The sequence below is a fragment of the Thyridium curvatum genome, assembly GCF_004353045.1.
Source record: "Thyridium curvatum strain D216 chromosome Unknown NODE_62_length_255573_cov_84.952434, whole genome shotgun sequence".
Taxonomy (NCBI): domain Eukaryota; kingdom Fungi; phylum Ascomycota; class Sordariomycetes; order Thyridiales; family Thyridiaceae; genus Thyridium; species Thyridium curvatum.
The window spans coordinates 206156-223055 of record NW_022156817.1 but is presented as its reverse complement, the minus strand read 5'-3'; the positions used below and the strand labels follow the sequence as shown (position 1 = coordinate 223055).

Below are 16900 nucleotides of genomic sequence, written 5' to 3'. Positions count from 1 at the left end.
CGCCCCGACTGCCCGACGGGTTCGCGTTAGCGTACGAGATTCTTTGGAAGCTCGTCTCTGTTGCATCATCCATGGATTTTTCTCACCCCGTCCGTTCATACTTGACGAATTCGCCTGCTGTACGATTGTCGCCGCGTCCGCTCCAAGACCTCGAGCTGTGCCAACGCGACCCTTGACGTCCTGCCGCCGCGCTTGCAGAGATGTCTACCTCCCCGCTCACGGCGCTCCCGTCTTCGTCATCGCCGGCCTCGTTCTACACGCCCGTGGGCGGCTCGCCAGCCACGGCGGGGGACTGCACCAACCTGAGCACGCCCGCGACGGAGCCAGCGTCCTCGCCTTATCGCGACGCGCGACCGCTGCCCCGCGAACTGAAGGAGCACTGCCAGATCTTTTTCGAGGAGCAGATGTGTATGTTCTATCACGAAAGAGCTGTCTTGTTTTACACGCTGCTGCTGCCGCTGGAGCTGGGACATATTCTCTAACAACACGCCGATGTTGGTGTTACAGACAATGCGGGCATCCAGCTTCTAGACAGCCTTCTCTGCGCGGGTGCTGGCGCTCGGCCAGGCCACGGCAAGCCAGCGTGCGTCCCACCGCCGCCACAGATCGCCCTCCTCGCGACATTGGCGATACACCCGACGCACACGACCCGGGTGGCAGAGCGCGCACAGTTGCTCGTCGCGTCCGAGGCGCTACAGTACCTGCGCAACCTGCTCGCCATCGCCGGCCCCGTCAACGCAAACCTGCGCGCGGCGTTCGAGTTCCGTGTCAGCTCCAGGGGGGGACGCCGTCACTACGGCCTCGATGCGACCAGCGACGAAGACGACGTCGACGAGGAGCACATACACGGGAGGTTTGCCAACGAGAGCAGCCTGTGGACAAGGGGCCAAGACCTGTGGAAGGTTCTGGGCTGGGCTTTCAATTGCAGTGCGGTGCACCCACACAGATGGCGCTATTGGCGGCCCTGGTTGGAGTTTCTCATGGACGCCCTAGAGGCAGACTTTGACGAGCGCCAGCGGCTCGACCTCGAGGCGCACGAGCGATCTGCACGCGACGGAGAAGACTGCAAGTTCCCGCTGCTGCGAGAGTCGCTGTTGATGTCGCACATCAACACTGGCAACAGGTTGGGCCTGAAGACCATCATGAAGTCGCTCTGTGCGGAGGGGAGTCAGGCCTCGTTGACGGTGTTCCAGGAGGTTTTCGAGAAGGAGTCGAAAAGCGCGGCGCAGGCCAGCAACAAGCGGAAACGAGAGCAGATTCTGGATCTGGACAACGACAAGTTTGGCGACTACTACGACGACGGGGCCTCCATGTACTCCTCGCAGGAGTCGGAGCCGCCCACGCCAGAGAAGATGGCGAGGGGCCCAGGTCGACCCAGCGCGCAGGCGACCCGTTCACCACCCCCGAGCGCGGGATTCATCGAGTCCATCCCGCTCCGCCTGCGTATGTTCTATCTGGTATGCTGCCTCTCCTCTCTTACCCTACGTACTACCAAAAGACTGTGCGACTGACCTCTTCCCTTCCTTCCTACAGCTGGCCCGGGCGAGTCTGGAGCTGCCGAAGCCCTTTGCGGCCCTGCACGAAGTTTACGGGGCGTTCGCCGACGCCGTGAGGGAGCTGCGCGCGCCGCTCTTCGCCCCGTTCGTGTCGACGCGCGCGTCGCCGCTGCCCGTGGCGTCGCAGGTGTCGCTGCTGCGGGCGCTGCTGGAGCCCTTCCTGCCGCGCGCGTCGCCCTACCCGGGCGACGTCGACGCCGAGGCCGACGAGGAGAACGGCGTGTCGCTGGCCATCCTGCGCGAGTGCTACCTGCCCTTCGCGGCCAACAACAACGCCGTCGAGGCCAACGCCAAGTACTCCCTCGTCGCCGAGAACCTGGTGCGGCTCGTGTGGGCCGAGTCCGAGGTGCGGCACGCGCCGGAGCTGCAGAGGGCCGTCGAGAAGGGGGTGCGGGCGCGCGGGGAGAAGGCGCGGGCCAGGGGCCGCGGGCGCCCGCCTAGGGGGCCTGCGGCCTCGGAGGGCGGCGGCGGCGACGAGGGCGTGGCGCGCGAGGCGCTGGACAGGTCTGGGGAGCGGCTGCTGACGATGATGCGCGTTCTCGAGATCGACTCGGCTGGGGCGAGCGACTGAGGTGCCGTGTCTGTTTGATGGTTGATGTGTGGTACGTGGGATGTCTTGATGAACTGTGTCTCCACGGATGTTATCTTTTGGGAACGTATGGCTTTGGGGGATTTTGACGAGTCAGTCGGCTGCATTGCAAGGCGTTATTTTCAGGGGGGGATTTGGCAGGCAAACTGTCGGAAGACGGAAGGCGAAAAAAGCATGGCGTTAGGGGGCAACATTGCTTGGTTTGATACTCTGGATGGCGACGAGTGGGATGTAGCTCTATGTGGGCTTTAAAAGAAGAACAGGTGCCGAACGCTGCTTTCGGGCGTTCCAGCAAAGATAGTGATACAGAGGTATAATGCATACAGTAAAAAAATACACTCAGATGTATCGTAACAAACGTGCCCCGGCCATCCTCGGACTATTCACCGTTTTGCAGTGGGCGTCCACGACTGCGGCTGCCACTCCTCGCTCGGCCCGCCTTTGCTGGCCGTCTTCCACGGATCCGGCGTTTCTGGACCTCGCTTGCCTGCCGTCCCATCGTCTCCCGCCTGTGGCCTCGTACCATCCCCCATTGGGGCTGCCGCCGTCGTCCGCTGACCCTCACCTCCTTCCGGCCCTTCTCCTGCGCCGCTCTCTTGCTGCTGTTGTATTTGTTGTAGACCCGCCGCCGCCGGCGCGTCCATGACGCCCGGCTTGGCGGCCCAGCGGGCGTCGGCCTCGGCGGCGAGGCGGCGCATCTGGGCCTGGCGGGCGAGGTCGCGGGCCTGCTCGTCGAGGGAGGGCGGGTCGGCGCGCGTGTGGCGCAGCCACGAGTGCCACTGGGGCGAGACCTTGACGTCGGCGTAGTGCGTCGAGCGCGGGTACTGGACGATGCGGCGCCAGCGCTGCGGGGTGCCCGGGGCGGCCTCGGCGCCGCGGACGTCGCGGAACTCCCAGAAGGTGTTGCCGTTGAGGTCGAGGCCTGGGGACTTGGTTAGACGGTGGGGGAGTGGTTAGAGGGAGGGTGGGAGGAGCCTGGGACGCACCGACGAGGAAGCGCTTGCGCCAGGGGAGGCGGAGGGCTTTCCAGTTATACCATGCTTTCCGGATGGGGCCTATGGACTTTGGGGAGGACATGTGGAGGAAGGGAGCTGGAAGGTTTGTGGCGATGGGATGGGGTTCGGTTCTGTCGGGCAGGGCTATGCCAGTCGTTTGAGAGGGGCGAAGTCTAACCAAGGGGATCAATTGTTACGCCTTGTTTATCATGATAAGTGTGTTGGAATGGTTTATACGAAATTGTGGTGTAGAGATGGCAGACTGGGGGATCAAGGAAGAGATGACGAAGGTGGTCGTGACTTTTTTGATATCAGGTCAATCGATAAGCTCATCCAGTGATCCACTTCAGCACCATACCGAGCTCCCTCCACCAATGATGCCCACTGTTTTACTCAATTCTATGGATGTTTTCGCTGACTGACCCTTCAGCGTCATCGCTCCTATTGGAAGCAGCACGACAACTTGGATGAAAGCATCCACGGGTCTCGTCATATAATTCACTGGGTGTAAGAGTATTCAGTGTCATCCCAACTAGTATCTGTGAGATGCAGGTAGTGTTCTTGCAATTACACGCTTGTTCTTATTATATATATATTTATTTTATGATTATGTATTATGCATCTCTTAGTTCTTCAAATCTCCTATAGAATTTTTGCATGGACCACCCAGAGCAAGACTCTTGTCCCCGAATGGTCCCCTGCGACGCCACTTTCCAGGGGACGAGGCTCTACGTCACCCTCCCCCGTTCCCCGTACGGAGTAGGTTTGCAGGTGTTTCTGTGGCCGAAACAAACATCACCCGCACTGGAATGTTGGATTTTTACACACACACAAGGCATGAGACTCAACAACGCTCATTCTTGTCGTGGCCGGCACCTCCACTGCTGGAACTTGGCAAGAACAATAAGATTGTCACCTAAGTACCTAGGTAGGTAGTCTCTGAAAATACAACCTGGTTTGCAGTTGTCGTTGCCGTCGCGCGTACGAAATACAGCTTAAACTTGGTCAGCAACCCTGCAGACACCCACAACCCACCCACACCCCACTGAAGGGCCCCACGCCAGCCCGAACAACAAAAAGCACCCGCCTACACACGTACCGTACCCGTACTCGCTCACCTAATAACACCACCTACCTACCCAACCGCCGATCCCGCTTGCACCACCACATCGGCTTCCTCGCTCGCTACCCAAAACACCTCTTGCTCTCCAGGCCATTGTGTGTAGCGATAGAACCCCCCATCTCTCACCCAGAAACGGCCCAGGAACGAGCAGATACCACATCTGTACCGCGATCAAAAGAGCGTCTCTTGCCGGCCAAGTGGGGGGATTGTCTGATTGGGCGCATTCATCATGGCTTCCGTGTCGTCCCTCGACAAGGACTTGCGCAAGATGCGCCTCGACAAGTACACGCCCGCCGCCGCCAACGAGGCTCGTGCCTGGATCGAAAACATCCTCGGCGACCGCTTGGCTCCCGGCGATCTCCTCGAGGCGCTCAAAGATGGCGTCGCACTGTGCCAGTACGTAACCCCGCAGTGCCTCCCTCTCCTTTCTCTCTCGCCCTCGAGACATGGCTGACGCAGAGACACGCACATCACAGACTAGTCAACCTCGCCGTACCGCCGCCCGGGGTCCGCTTCAAGCAGTCCGCCATGCCCTTCGTCCAGATGGAGAACATCTCCATGTTCCTGCGCGCCTGCCAGGAGCCGCCTCTCAACCTGCAGCAGCACGACATGTTCCTGACCGTCGACCTCTACGAGTCCAAGGACCCGGCCCAGGTCCTGCAGTGTCTCGGCGCCTTCAGCCGCGCCGCCCACGCCGCCAACCCCTCCGCCTTCCCCTCCGCCATCGGGCCCAAGAGCGGCAACCGCAACAGCGTCCTCAGCCCCCAGAGCACCGGCTCCGCCACCCCCGTCATGAGCCCTCGCGGCCGCGGCATCTCCAACGCCAGCAACGGCTCCTCCGTCTACGGCAACCGCACCGTCCTGACCCCGACCAAGACCGGCGACTCCAGCTCCGGCCGCTGGAGCCCGACCAAGAGCCCCACTTCGGTTAGCAGCTGGAGCAAGAGGGAGCACGAGGGCGCGACCGCGCCCGCTTGGAACATCGCTCAGTACGGCTACATGGGCGGCGCCAGCCAGGGAAACCTCGGCATCTCCTTCGGGGGCAGGCGACAGATCACTAGTGCCGGTCCGACCGTCCCGAGCTTGGCTGAGAAGGAGCGTCTGCGCAAGGAGAAGGCCGCCGAGGAGGAGCGCCAGAGGCAGCAAATGGAAGAGGAGGAGGCCCGCCGGAGAGCCGAGATCGAGGCCGAGGAGCAGCGCGCGAGGGAGGAAGAGGAGCGGCGGTGGGAGGAAGAGACGCGACGCGCCAGGGAGGAGGGGAAGCGCAGGGCAGAAGAGGAACGGAGGCGCTGGGAGGAAGAGGAACGGCAGTGGAAGCTCACCGAGGAGAAGCGCCGGCAGGAGGAGCAGGAAGCAGAGGCCCGTCTCGCAGAGGAGCGCTCGCGGTCTAGGAGCAAGAGCGACGCCCGCCTGCGCGGTCAGTTCCTGAGCCAGTACCAAGCAGAGGAGAAGGAGGAGAAATACAGCAGCAGGGTCAAGGAGCTCGAGGCGGAGCTGGAGAAAGCCCGCCAGCGCGAACAGGAGTACGAGAGGGAGCGGCAGGAAAGGCATACCCGGCCCGCCGACCCCAAAACCCGGGCTCGATCCCGCAGCCGCCCGAACATGCCGGCGAAGCAACCCAGCCGAACCGATTCATGGTCCAGGAACGAACGAGAGTTTCTGCAGACGCAATGGAATGATCAACAGCAGCAGCAACAGGCCCCCGAACCCGTGGGACCCAAGTCGCCACCCCAACAGGTGCGGTCGCCGAGACCTCTTCCCACTCCCACGGCGGCGCCGACACCCCCGCCGCAGATGATTAAGACTCACCGCACGGGCGAATCGCTGCCGCAGCCGCCGCAGGTCAAGAAACACCACACGGGGTCGAGACCACTGCCGGATCCTACTGCCTACGCCTCTCCACCACCTGCTGCCGCCTCCTCGAAGCCGTCGCGAAGCGATAACGGCCGTTTCGCCGGCTCAAGTCCAGGCCCGGGGCCAGGGGTGTCCTCGCCGCCGAACCCGGCCGCCGCCAGGTCCTCGCCCTTTGCCGTCCCCTCGTCCGCCTCCTCGCCCAACATGAGCCGCACCGACCGCTTCCTGGCCAGCAACCCGGCGCCGCAGGCCCAGGCCCCGCCGCCGACGTACTCGCGCGAGCTGGGCGCCACGGCCGAGCGCGACGCCGAGGACCGCCGCCGCGCCCAGTCGCAGCAGAAGACGCGCGCCGGCGGCTGGGCCGGCAAGTCCCTGCTCGAGCGCGAGATGGAGATGGAGCGCCAGCGCCAGCGCGAGTGGGAGGAGGCCCAGCGCGAGACGGCCGCCGCCGCCGTGCCGCCGAACAAGCAGGACGGCGGCGCCGGCGGCGAGAGGTGGGACGTCAACCAGTGGACCGGGTACACGGGCGGGGACAGCCAGAACCGCGGCGGGCAGGGGATCGGGGCCGGGCGGAGGCAGATTGTGGGGCCGAGGCCGTTGCCCGGGAGTCGGTCTGGGGGGTTCTGATCTTCGGTCAGGGGGGTTTGAGTTGAGTTGAGTTGAGTTGAGTTGAGTGACTTGTGTGTGTGTGTTTTGGGAGTCTGGCGGGAGGGTTGCTTTTTCTTGACGACTTGTGTCTTTTTTAGCCCATGGGAAAACGTAGTATTCTAGATGCCCACCCCCCCTTTTTTGTGTGTGTGTGTGGCTGGCGATTTACATGATAAGACTTTTTTTATGTTTGTGTGTGTCGAGACAAGACAGGACCTCTGTGTATAAGATTATGCCATGTGAACAAGAACAAGAACGTCTATCTGATTTGGGGACACAAGAGGAGGAAAGAAGACAGGCATCCTCCCATGACAATACCTTTATCTTATGAGACTAGGGCAATTCTGATCATGATATATGTGCTTTCATTTATCTATGGTGCCTTGAGACTCAGCGGACAATAATGTATCACAAACCAACAGCATTCAAAGAGGATGGGGGTATCCATGTTCGTTAGTCCATACATATCTCGTAACTCAAAAACGAAAAAGGCCATCGCTACCTCAAAACACCCGCTTGCTGCCCATAAAACATACCATCAGGACAAACTACCCTTGGAAGCAGACATTTCAGGATGGGCGGCAGACGTCCCTCTAGGCCGCCTTGCCGTTCACCTCCTTCCCACCCTGCTGCTCCTCCTCCTCCTGCTCAGCAATGGGCTCGGTGACAGAAGGCCCCTTGCCCTTCCCGCGCGCATCATCCGGGTCTCTCCCCATGTCGTGACTGCTCTGGCTCTGGCTCTGGCCCTGGCTGTGCTTCCTCGAAGCGTCAACAGACCTCCTGCTCCTCGCGCCTGCGTCCTCGCTCCGCCGCGCCTTCACGACGCCGTCGATGCTCTCGCCCCTCCGCACGGCGGCCAGCGCCTCCTCGGCCAGCCCGACGCTCTCGACCGCCTGCCCGACGCCTCTCTTCCTGTGGCCCCTCGTCACCGTCCTCATGATCGATCTTCCGCCGCTGGCGCCAGCACCAGCACCAGGACCAGCACCAGCACCGTCGTCCTCGACCGCCTCCGCGAGCTCCCTCATGACCCCCCACCCCCTCTCCACCTCGGCCACGACGGCCGCGCGCTCCTCCCGCGGCAGGAGCCTCAGCTCCCGCTGGCCCTGCAGGATGCGCGCCCGGCGCACGTGCCGCGCGCCCTGCCGGCCCCGGCGCCCGACCTGCTTGGCGCACCCCTTGAGCGTGTACCCGACGGGCCCGACCAGCGCCGCGATGTCCTTGAGCACGAACCCCGTGACGCCCATGCCCACGCCCTTGGCGAACCCGCGCACGCCGCCGCCGCCGCGCGCGCCCCGCACGGGCAGCCGCACGAGCCCCGTCCAGCCGTCGTAGACGCCGTACACGAACTCGTACCGCGCCGCCTTCAGCCCGCTGCGGATGCCCGTCACGCGCGGCGGCCGCCGCACCGTGTCGTCGCCGTAGAGCCGCGGCGCGTTGTGGAACCCCTGCGCCACGGCGAGGGAGAGGTCCACGGGCGCCCGCGCCAGGGCCTGCGCCGACTTGCCCACGCCCTTGCCCACGTGCGCGACGAACTCCTCGGCCGGGTTCTCCTCCTCCGTCTCGGCCGTGTCCGTGGTGGAGGTGGTGTGGATCGAGGCCGTCTCCGCCTCGTCGTTCTGAAGGGCGCCTTCCGTCGTCTGCTGCTGCTGCTGGCCCCTTGGCAGCTTGTCCGCAGAGGCAAAGTCCTTGGCCTCGGGGGGTTTCCCGTTGGCGACGGCGGGTTGCAAGGGCTGGCCATTCTGTTTGGCTCTTGCCTCATCTTTTGACTTCTGAGCAGCCGCTCGCGCCTCTTTTTTCTTCTGGGCCCTGACCTCGCGGGCCTTCCTCTTCTTCTCCTTGCGCTCCTTTCTCTCGTTGGAGCTCTTGGCCAACCGGTATGGCACGCCTCCGATCCCGCCAAAGACGTTGCCTAGAGAGGTAGCAATCGAGCCTGCGATGCCGGTCACCGGCTCTCCGGGGCCCTCAAAGTCGTTCCACTCGCAATGCCGGATCAGCCGGAGCTTCTTCCACGAGATGTGGCCCTTCTCCACGATAGCATCGGCAGCTATGGCGCTGAGACGCAGGCGAGTGCCCTTTAGATGCCAATGGGCTACATGGTCCTCCAGGATAGAACACCTCATCGAGTTCTTCCCAGTAAGCATGAGATGCTTGTGAAAGGCCTTGCAAGCATTCTCAGCCCCATCGCCCTCCTCCTCGATGTCATGAGCGATGCCCTCGGCGGCCTCCTTGGCCTCGTCACTGAGACAGTACTCGATGCCCTCGGCGAGCGTCTCGGCCGTCAGCTGCTTGTACGGGATTGGCTCGGGCCCTGCGCCAGCGTTGCTGATCATGCTGCCCCAGAAGTGCTGGTCGCCAAAGAAGGGGACCACCATCGTGGGTTTGCCGCACTTCAGAGCAATGGCGGTAGTACCAGCTCCGCCGTGTATGACGCAGGCCTTGACCTTCGGGAAGAGCCAGTCGTGAGGCGTGTTCTCGAGCATGAAGATGTTTTCCGGGACATTCTCTCCGCCCAGTCCTCCCCAGCCCTTGGAGACTAGAGCCCGCACGCCTGCCATCTCGACTGCCTCAAAGATCATCTCCGTGAAGCGGTCGGCGTCATCTACGACGATGGAGCCGAATCCTATGTATATGGGTGTCTCTCCTGCAGCAAGGAACTTCTCCAGGTCGCTCGGCGGCTCAAAGGTTGACGCTAGATCGAGGAAAACGAAGCCAGAGACGTCGATCTCCGACCCCCAATCCTCAGGCTTGGGCACCAGACCTGGGCTCCACATGTATGTGAATGGTACATGAAGTCTGTAAGTTGCTCCTGGAGCCCAGAGCGTCGAGACCGGATCAAGGCCCAATGTCTTCTCGCGAAACTCGTTCACCAGGTCGCCCAAGCCCTGCCACACCATCATCTCAACCAGCGGGTATGAGATGAAATTGGTGTATCCCGGATCAACATTGGACTTCTTGATACTCGCTAGCGGGTGTGGGAAAGCCTGTGTAGGCGTGTAGGGAAAAGTGAACATCAGGTGCAGAGGGATGCCCAGAGCCTCGGCGCAGTGGATGTGCGCGAAACTGGGGGGATTCGCGATGATGGCATCAGCGATGAAGGGGTCCTTTTCGCCCATCATCTTAAGGTTGTGCGTGTCCTTCTCATCGTCTGTAGCGTTGACGCAGGCTCTCCAGAAGCCTTCGAACATCTCGGCCATGGCAGCTCGTCGCCGCCCAATGTCTCCGGCCTTGACCGTCTCGAGCGTCGGTATCATGCCGGGGTTCTTGACCATGAAGGCCATGAGCTCCGAGGGATCGCCTCCGACCGAGAAGAAATCGAGTCCAGAGTCCTTCTCGACAAACTCGCGGAACGCAGGGTGAGTAGCGATCCGCACACGGTGGCCATATTGCTCCTTTAGCACTTTGCCGATCTTGAGGAATGGCTGCGCGTCTCCGCGAGACCCGATAACCATAATGACAATGTTCAGTCTGGGACAGGGACGGGTGTCCAAGTCTTCGACCTCTGTAGAAGGCTTCGTGGAGGCATCGGCCGTCTTTCCGCCCTGGACCGCCTCAGCCTCGCTGTCCTCCTTGAGCGGCACGACCTTCCTAACAGCCGCGCCCAGAGCCTTGGCCAGATACCCAGTGTTGCTCATATCCTTGACAGAGATGGCCAGGCGGCCATCGCGCTTGGAGACCTTGCCTTTCGTGCGGTAGTGCTCGTTGCCCACCTTAAACTTCGAGAACTTGTCTTCCAGCACGCCAGACTTGGTCCGCTCCTTCTTCTGGCCCGCAGGGGGGCCTTTCTTCGCGTCGCCCTCGCCCTCATCTTCTGACGACGACGACGACGATGACGACGAAGAGGTGCTACTATCATCACCACCCTCGCCGTATTTCGTCCACAGCGCCTGCTGAAGCTGCGATGCATTCGTGCCCGCCCTCTTGATAGCGGGAAACGCGACCGACGAGCCGCGGGACCGGCGCCGGGGTCTCGGGGCGTCCGTGGCAAACTTCTTCTCGTACTTGGGCCGAGGCGTGGGACCTGCCTTGTGCAGCTTGTCGAGCTCCGTCTCGAGCTTGGCCGGGTCGGAGATCGCCTTCCGGGGACCCTTGTCTGGCAGCGGAGGACCGGCGGTCAGCGGGCTCGGCGACTTGGCGTCGGGCGACTGGGTCTCGGGAGGAATGTAGGCTGGGTAGGCGACCTTGCCTTCGGCATCGCGGGCCACGGTGAGCTTTTGGCCGCGCCGCGTCGAGTTTTCAAAGTGCACGGGGACAGCAGGCTCCTCGCCGCTGGCGGGCTCGTGGAGGGCCTCGGTCTGCAGCTCGGGCATGGCTGCTTGTGACCTGCCGGTATGCTGGCCAGAGGTAGGGCCTATGAGGCTGGAGAATAGCTCGAGGTTGGTGAGCTTTGGGGGTGTGGCTGACGGAGACCAGTCTGGAGATGCGGTTCGACAAGAATATGGTAATGTATGTGTGTGTGTCTTGCCGAAGCTATGGCAAGGAGACAGAAAGACAGATAGGTAAATAGAAAGTGTGTTGAAAGTCTGCAAGCCACAGGAATGCAGACCAGCAAAGATAGAAAAGCAGTGACAGCTACTGCCCCTGGTGAGTGGCAGATGGCTGGCGATTTGACCTAGTCCTCCTAGTGCTGGCCTCTAATGCAGGAGGTTACGTCGCGTGGTGCGAAGGGCAAAGCATGTTTTCGGGCATTTCTTGGCGGCTCTTCTTTCCCACGGAACTCTTCCTTGGGGGAACCCCTGCTCGTAATCTACTCGTCACGAACTAAACCAACCGGGCCCCGTTGAGTTTTGCTGGCTGGATTGGATGGATGGATGGGATGTCGCGAAACCCGCAAAACCGGCACGGGGCGTTGTCATGACATCACCGTCCGCGGCTTTGCTGCTCTCGCGCCCACGCTGCCCTACGAGTGGGTGGTCCGCTCATGTTCTAGCGTCTCGGTGCCTGTACATTAGCGCCTCGGCTTCTGAACCGATGGCCTAGAAGCGGCCTACGATCGCGGTTCCCCACAATTTGCTCAGGGCGCAGGTGCTGTTTTCGCCGCTAAAGGTTACGCCTCCCGAACTGGTCGAATTCTCGGTCAGTTGCAACCACCTGGCCGGACCTTTTGGCCCGCTCCCAATCATCACCACCGCCGGACCTGGGTCGATATGCCGGCAAGTGATGGCCAAATTAGTTAACGGACTGCTAAAAGAAGTACTTCACTACCTTATCCATCGAGCCCATCGGGGTTAGGTAGTGGGATAGCCCTTCCGAGTTCTAGGGCATGGATGTGACAAGGATATTGCTTGTGAAGATTGAGGTAGCTCCTGATGAACTTCAGTCAACCATTCAGGCGCCCACTTGGCCGGCAGCTATGGCATCTCCCTACCTACCAATCCTACCAGTCAAAATCAAGCGATGTTTTACTTTCGATTGTATTTGCCTCTGGAGAAAGCACATTTACTTACAAAAATCGAGACCGGAAGTCATCATATCATATCTGTTGTGTGTGAGAGAGAAACGAGAGGCACATTCAGCACCCCTGGTGCCACGCTGAGAAGTTGGATCGAGATTTGGCACACATTGCTTTGTTCAAATCCGGGCATCGATCCTTGTCACACACAAAACCGCATGCACTCCTCTTCCTCTCATTGCCAGTCTCTCGACGATTGCTACCAAATGCCATTCTTTGCGTAACGCCGTTGTCTCACATGCTAGATCATAAGGCTCCTCATACGGTACCACCACCAACCTTGCCTGGGCTACACCCGGCCCCCCTCCCCAGACCAGACCCGAAGCCCTATCCAGATGATCCTCTGCAGGACAAGGACCTGCTTGCCGTTGCAACCCATGATCCCAGGTGAGAGAAAGAAGAACCGTTGTACAAACTCATGAACTCGTGATATCCAGCCATCAGACCCCCCTCCTCATTGCAGATCTAGTCTCTTCAACCGGTCGATCAGAATGCTCGTGTCCAATGCAATGTGCTCGGCGCCTTCGCTGACCTCCTCGCCCTTCGAGATGGCCGACTCTAGTCCCACCGTCGCCTGCAGCAGGGGCTCGACGTATCGCTGTCCAACGGCAGCTCCCATTCCTGCCGGTACTACCGAACTGTAGTCCTTGGAGTTGAGAAGCAGGTAGGCAAAGTTGGCCGCCTGGAGGAGGAAGGGAGAGTTCTGCGCCCAATACTCGACAAAGCCCTGTTGATCCAGATCTCTCAAGAACTCCATATCCGGGAAGATCACGTATTGCAGCTGGTCAACGGCATCTGGGCCAGAGAACTGGCTGGTGAGCTGCTTCTCCCGCGCCGCAATGATCTCTTCCCGCAACCAGGTCACGGCACACGCCTTGAGAGACGCAAACATGCAGTTCTCGAGCAAGTCCTCCAGGATCTTGACGCGGTCATCCTCGTCGGGGTTGTCGTGCAATACTCGTCCTGCCAGCGTGATTGCTGCATTCCTGGCTTGAATCGACGGGTGATAGACACCACAGAGCGTCAAAAGGTGATGGTACGGCATGAAGTTGGCCTCATCCTCGCCCGTGGTGACAAGACCGTTCTGCTGCAACCATAACCCTATCGAGATTATGGCCTCGATGGTGCCCGGTGTGCTCATGATTTGCGCATGCGCATCATCCTCCATGAACTGTTGCATTATACGGAAGTGGTCGGGGAAGATGTGCATGTCTGGCTTTGGGGAGTTGGCACCAAAAACCGTAGCGGAGAAGAGCCAATAGGCAACAATGCAGATAGAACCACCGGTGCTGAGCGGCACGTCATCTGGCTTGGATGGGCTCTCGGCCTCTGACAGAGGGTCTCTATGAATAGGGCCATCGTATAGCCCGCTACCAAGGGTCTTGGAGGCGCTGGAGAAGCCAAGATCCCGTGCCAGTGCCTTTTCGGAGTTATACTCGTTAGCTTCTCTCCCTCCCAATGTACGATGCGAAAACATACCTCGAGTTTACCGACCATGGTATCCCTAGACAGCAAGTCTTCCTCTTCCTTGAACCGGTCGAGGAGTGACTTCCTGCCCGGCACCACTCTCTCGGGCGCATAGAACTCCAACAGTCGAGACGACCACTCCATGCTGTGACCATTGACGTAGCTCTCAACGATGCATGTTACAAAGGACAACAGCAGCTTCTGCTGTATCGCCCCTTCTATCGGATCTTCCGTCTCCGCTTCCGGGTCAGGTGCGTTCTTGGTCGCATCTCCCTCCTCGTCTGGGTTCGCGACATTGACGCTTGACTTCCGAGACGGGAGGAGTGGTCGCTTCTTTGCCGACAGAGAGCGGACGAGGTTGATCACGGAGGCCGTCATCTCCTGGTTGGGCAGATACGTCCTGTAGACGGTGGAGAGGGTCGAGGCGAGGAATCTGGAAGGGTACTTGGTCTTGATGCGCTTGTGCAGGATGGCCAACATTCCTAGCAGCGTGATGAAGCTCTGGACTGCCGCCGGGCTCGCCTCCTCGGCCTCGTAGCTCTCTTGCAGACCCTCCAGCACCTCTAGGACCTTCAATATGACCTCGCGCGGGTTGCCGAGGCGCGCAATCGTCTCGAGGCAGGGTTCGCAGCCGGGAAGCGACACCAGCATGTCGACCAGGTCCCAGCCGATGTCCTGGGTGAGCTGCGCATCCTGGAGGATCTCGTTGAGCGCGGGCAGGATCTCGGGAGAGAGGAACTGCTCGATGATGGTGAGGTAGGTGAAACGGTCGGTCGCGGGAGGTCGCGACTCCTTGAGGGCCTCGATGGCCTTGGCGGGGTCCGACATGCTGCAAGGGACGCGATATGGGCGGTTGGGCGCGTCGCTTCCGGAGGGAGTCGTCTGAAAGTCGATGTTGGAAAATGAGGAGGACTATTGGGATGGGGGGTGTCAAGTGAAAGTGCGAATGTTGAACTTATCCAGCTGGGTGCGAACCCCGCTCCCCTCACTGCCTTGCAGGTACGTCAGTTCAGTTGGAGGAGTCACAGGAGCCGGGGCAGCTTTGCTGCACCGGGCGGGATCCGCTGCAGGCACTAAAGCGGTATCACTGAGACAAGCTCCACATGAGCTTCTTGAAAGCTTCAATGTTGAAAGTTGCTTTAATGTTCGTTGAAAACAATTGTTCTTCAGATAATGTTTGTAATCCAAAATCCCGGGTTTGCTTGCCAGCCCTTTGATGATAAACGCCCAGATCCCCAGTGGCCAACCACGCCTATAGTGTACAGTTTCTCTCCCATCCCATCCCATCCGCCCGACAGGATTACTGCCACACCAAAACCTTCGCTCAATCCTCCTCCTCCTCGTCGTCGCTCTCCTCCCGCCTCCCCCAGCCCATCCGCCTCTTCGTCCTCGACATCCAGCTCCAGTGCGACCAGGGGTCCTCGGCGAGCGCCTGCATCTCCACGACGTCCGAGTTGCGCGGCCCCACGCTCGCGAGCCCGTGCTCGATGGCGAGGCGCGCGTGCTTGGTCGCCAGCCACGGCTCGCCGACGCCGTTCCACTCGAGCGCCGCGTGCGTGTGCGCCTCGTACGCCATCGACTCGAGCCGCTCCTGCTCGAACAGCGAGACGAAGAGCTCGGCCATCTGGGGGGTCGCGCGCGAGCCGCCGCTGTGGTCCTGCAGGTCCGCGCGCAGCGCCTGGATCTGCCGCACGCGGTCGTCCGAGTCCCGGCTGATGAGCCGCGGCTTGGTGCACTGCGAGCAGCTGCACTTGAAGCCCCAGACGTGGTGCAGCTTGTGCATGCGGTTCTTGCGCGTGTTGACGGGGCTGGACAACCGGGTCAGTCTTGACACTGGAAAAGCGCCGAGGGGCTCGGGTATGTTCTTGTGAAGGCTTGTTCACTCACTCCATATATGATATCGTGATCTCCTCCCCAGCAGCAATGGGCCGTACGGCATGGATGTACTGCGTCAGGGTCTCGGGGTCAAACCAGTAGTCTGCGTTCGGGCGGCAGTCGTGGTTGAACCGCGCAACTACACACATAGGTATCGTATTAGCCTCTTGTATTCGCCGATGAGTTAGGGGGGCTCGTGAAAACTCACTCTCGGGGAACACGACGAAGAACTCGGTCTCTCCACCGTCGTCCACATCAATGTCAAACGCGTTCGTCGCGAGGAGCTTCTCGACTCTCTGGTAGTAGCCCTCGGTCGGGTTGTGCGTTGACAGGTTGAGGAACCTGGCACGGTGCGCAGTCGGCAGGGCGTCGACGCCGGCCGCCTGGATCTTCTGCAGGTCCGCGTGGGGAAGCGTCTCAAAGGCGGCGTAGTCGATCATCATTGACGCCGTGTTGCTCATGATGAGATCGCCCCTGTTCAGAGGCTGCTTGGCCGTGACACCCATATCCTTTCCCGGGATCGGGACCACGTTATATCTCGCGGGAAGCGTCCTGACTATGTCCTGGTTGACATCTTTGATAGACTTGGGATCCGTGAAGGCCCGCAGCTTCGAGAACTTGGCCACCCGTTCCGGTGTCGTCAGGATGGAGATGCCCCTGTTCTCGGCGAACGTCGTGCTCGTGTACATGCAGAACTCGTCGGTGCCATTGCGATAGCAACGCGAATGAGACCAAGGCCCCGTGCTGGTCGAGTGTCCTTCGTCTCGGCGGTTGTCTAGCGCGCCGCCGTACGGCGAGCATATTCTCTTCTCGAACAGGAAATCGAGAGATGAAAGCAAGGGCGAGCGGCAGATGCCGACATGTGAGTGGTCAAGGATCGAGTTTTGGGCAAGGACCGTAGCCGTGCAGACGGACAGGAAAAGGGTGCTCCTCATGGTGCCTGGACAAAACAATACAACGGCTTAGGCTTCTTTTCGGAAGGGGAATTTGGATTAATTAGAAGCGAATTGAAAGCCCAGCTTTCTCGATGGTAAAAACAAGAACGAAGAAAACAAAAAAAGAGAGAGGCACCGAGAGTGCGGTTAGAAGCCAATTGGAGATGTGTTTGGAAACAGAAAAGCCGAGACGATTTATCCGTTGCAGACACTCTCGTTCTTATTTACCATGTTAACTGGCCTACCTCTGTTTGTGACCCTTCTCCCCTACCGTCCGAGACGAGGCGCCGTGACATCGAGACCAGGGTCTGCAAGGGATTCTGCACCACGATGCGTGATACAAACGAGTGCTGTGACCACGGCCAAGGCGCCTAGGTAGTCCAGCGCAAAGACGTTGCTGCGGTCGCCG

General features: G+C 60.4%; 6 protein-coding genes across 6 annotated transcripts; 2 read left to right on the top strand and 4 right to left on the bottom strand.

Annotated features, from left to right (window-relative positions):
• Positions 1-200: 200 nt before the first annotated feature.
• Positions 201-2127, top strand: E0L32_009019 (uncharacterized protein; the record flags this gene model as incomplete). The annotated part of the gene is made up of 3 exons (XM_031143939.1): positions 201-408; positions 508-1443; positions 1499-2127. The coding sequence occupies 3 exons, from the start codon at positions 201-203 to the stop codon at positions 2125-2127; spliced, it is 1773 nt and encodes a 590-aa protein (XP_030991539.1).
• Positions 2128-2528: 401 nt separating this feature from the next.
• On the bottom strand, positions 2529-3222 carry E0L32_009018 (uncharacterized protein; the record flags this gene model as incomplete). The annotated part of the gene is made up of 2 exons (XM_031143938.1): positions 2529-3067; positions 3132-3222. The coding sequence occupies 2 exons, from the start codon at positions 3220-3222 to the stop codon at positions 2529-2531; spliced, it is 630 nt and encodes a 209-aa protein (XP_030991538.1).
• A 1270-nt stretch (positions 3223-4492) lies between these two features.
• Positions 4493-6744, top strand: E0L32_009017 (uncharacterized protein; the record flags this gene model as incomplete). Its single annotated transcript, XM_031143937.1, has 2 exons — positions 4493-4659; positions 4740-6744. 2 exons carry the CDS (start codon positions 4493-4495, stop codon positions 6742-6744), a joined length of 2172 nt encoding a protein of 723 aa, XP_030991537.1.
• A 614-nt stretch (positions 6745-7358) lies between these two features.
• Positions 7359-11072, bottom strand: E0L32_009016 (uncharacterized protein; the record flags this gene model as incomplete). The annotated part of the gene is made up of 1 exon (XM_031143936.1): positions 7359-11072. One exon carries the CDS (start codon positions 11070-11072, stop codon positions 7359-7361), a length of 3714 nt encoding a protein of 1237 aa, XP_030991536.1.
• Positions 11073-12668: 1596 nt separating this feature from the next.
• On the bottom strand, positions 12669-14509 carry E0L32_009015 (uncharacterized protein; the record flags this gene model as incomplete). Its single annotated transcript, XM_031143935.1, has 2 exons — positions 12669-13634; positions 13694-14509. 2 exons carry the CDS (start codon positions 14507-14509, stop codon positions 12669-12671), a joined length of 1782 nt encoding a protein of 593 aa, XP_030991535.1.
• Positions 14510-15005: 496 nt separating this feature from the next.
• E0L32_009014 (uncharacterized protein) lies at positions 15006-16491 on the bottom strand (the record flags this gene model as incomplete). The annotated part of the gene is made up of 3 exons (XM_031143933.1): positions 15006-15489; positions 15569-15695; positions 15765-16491. 3 exons carry the CDS (start codon positions 16489-16491, stop codon positions 15006-15008), a joined length of 1338 nt encoding a protein of 445 aa, XP_030991534.1.
• Positions 16492-16900: the final 409 nt, after the last annotated feature.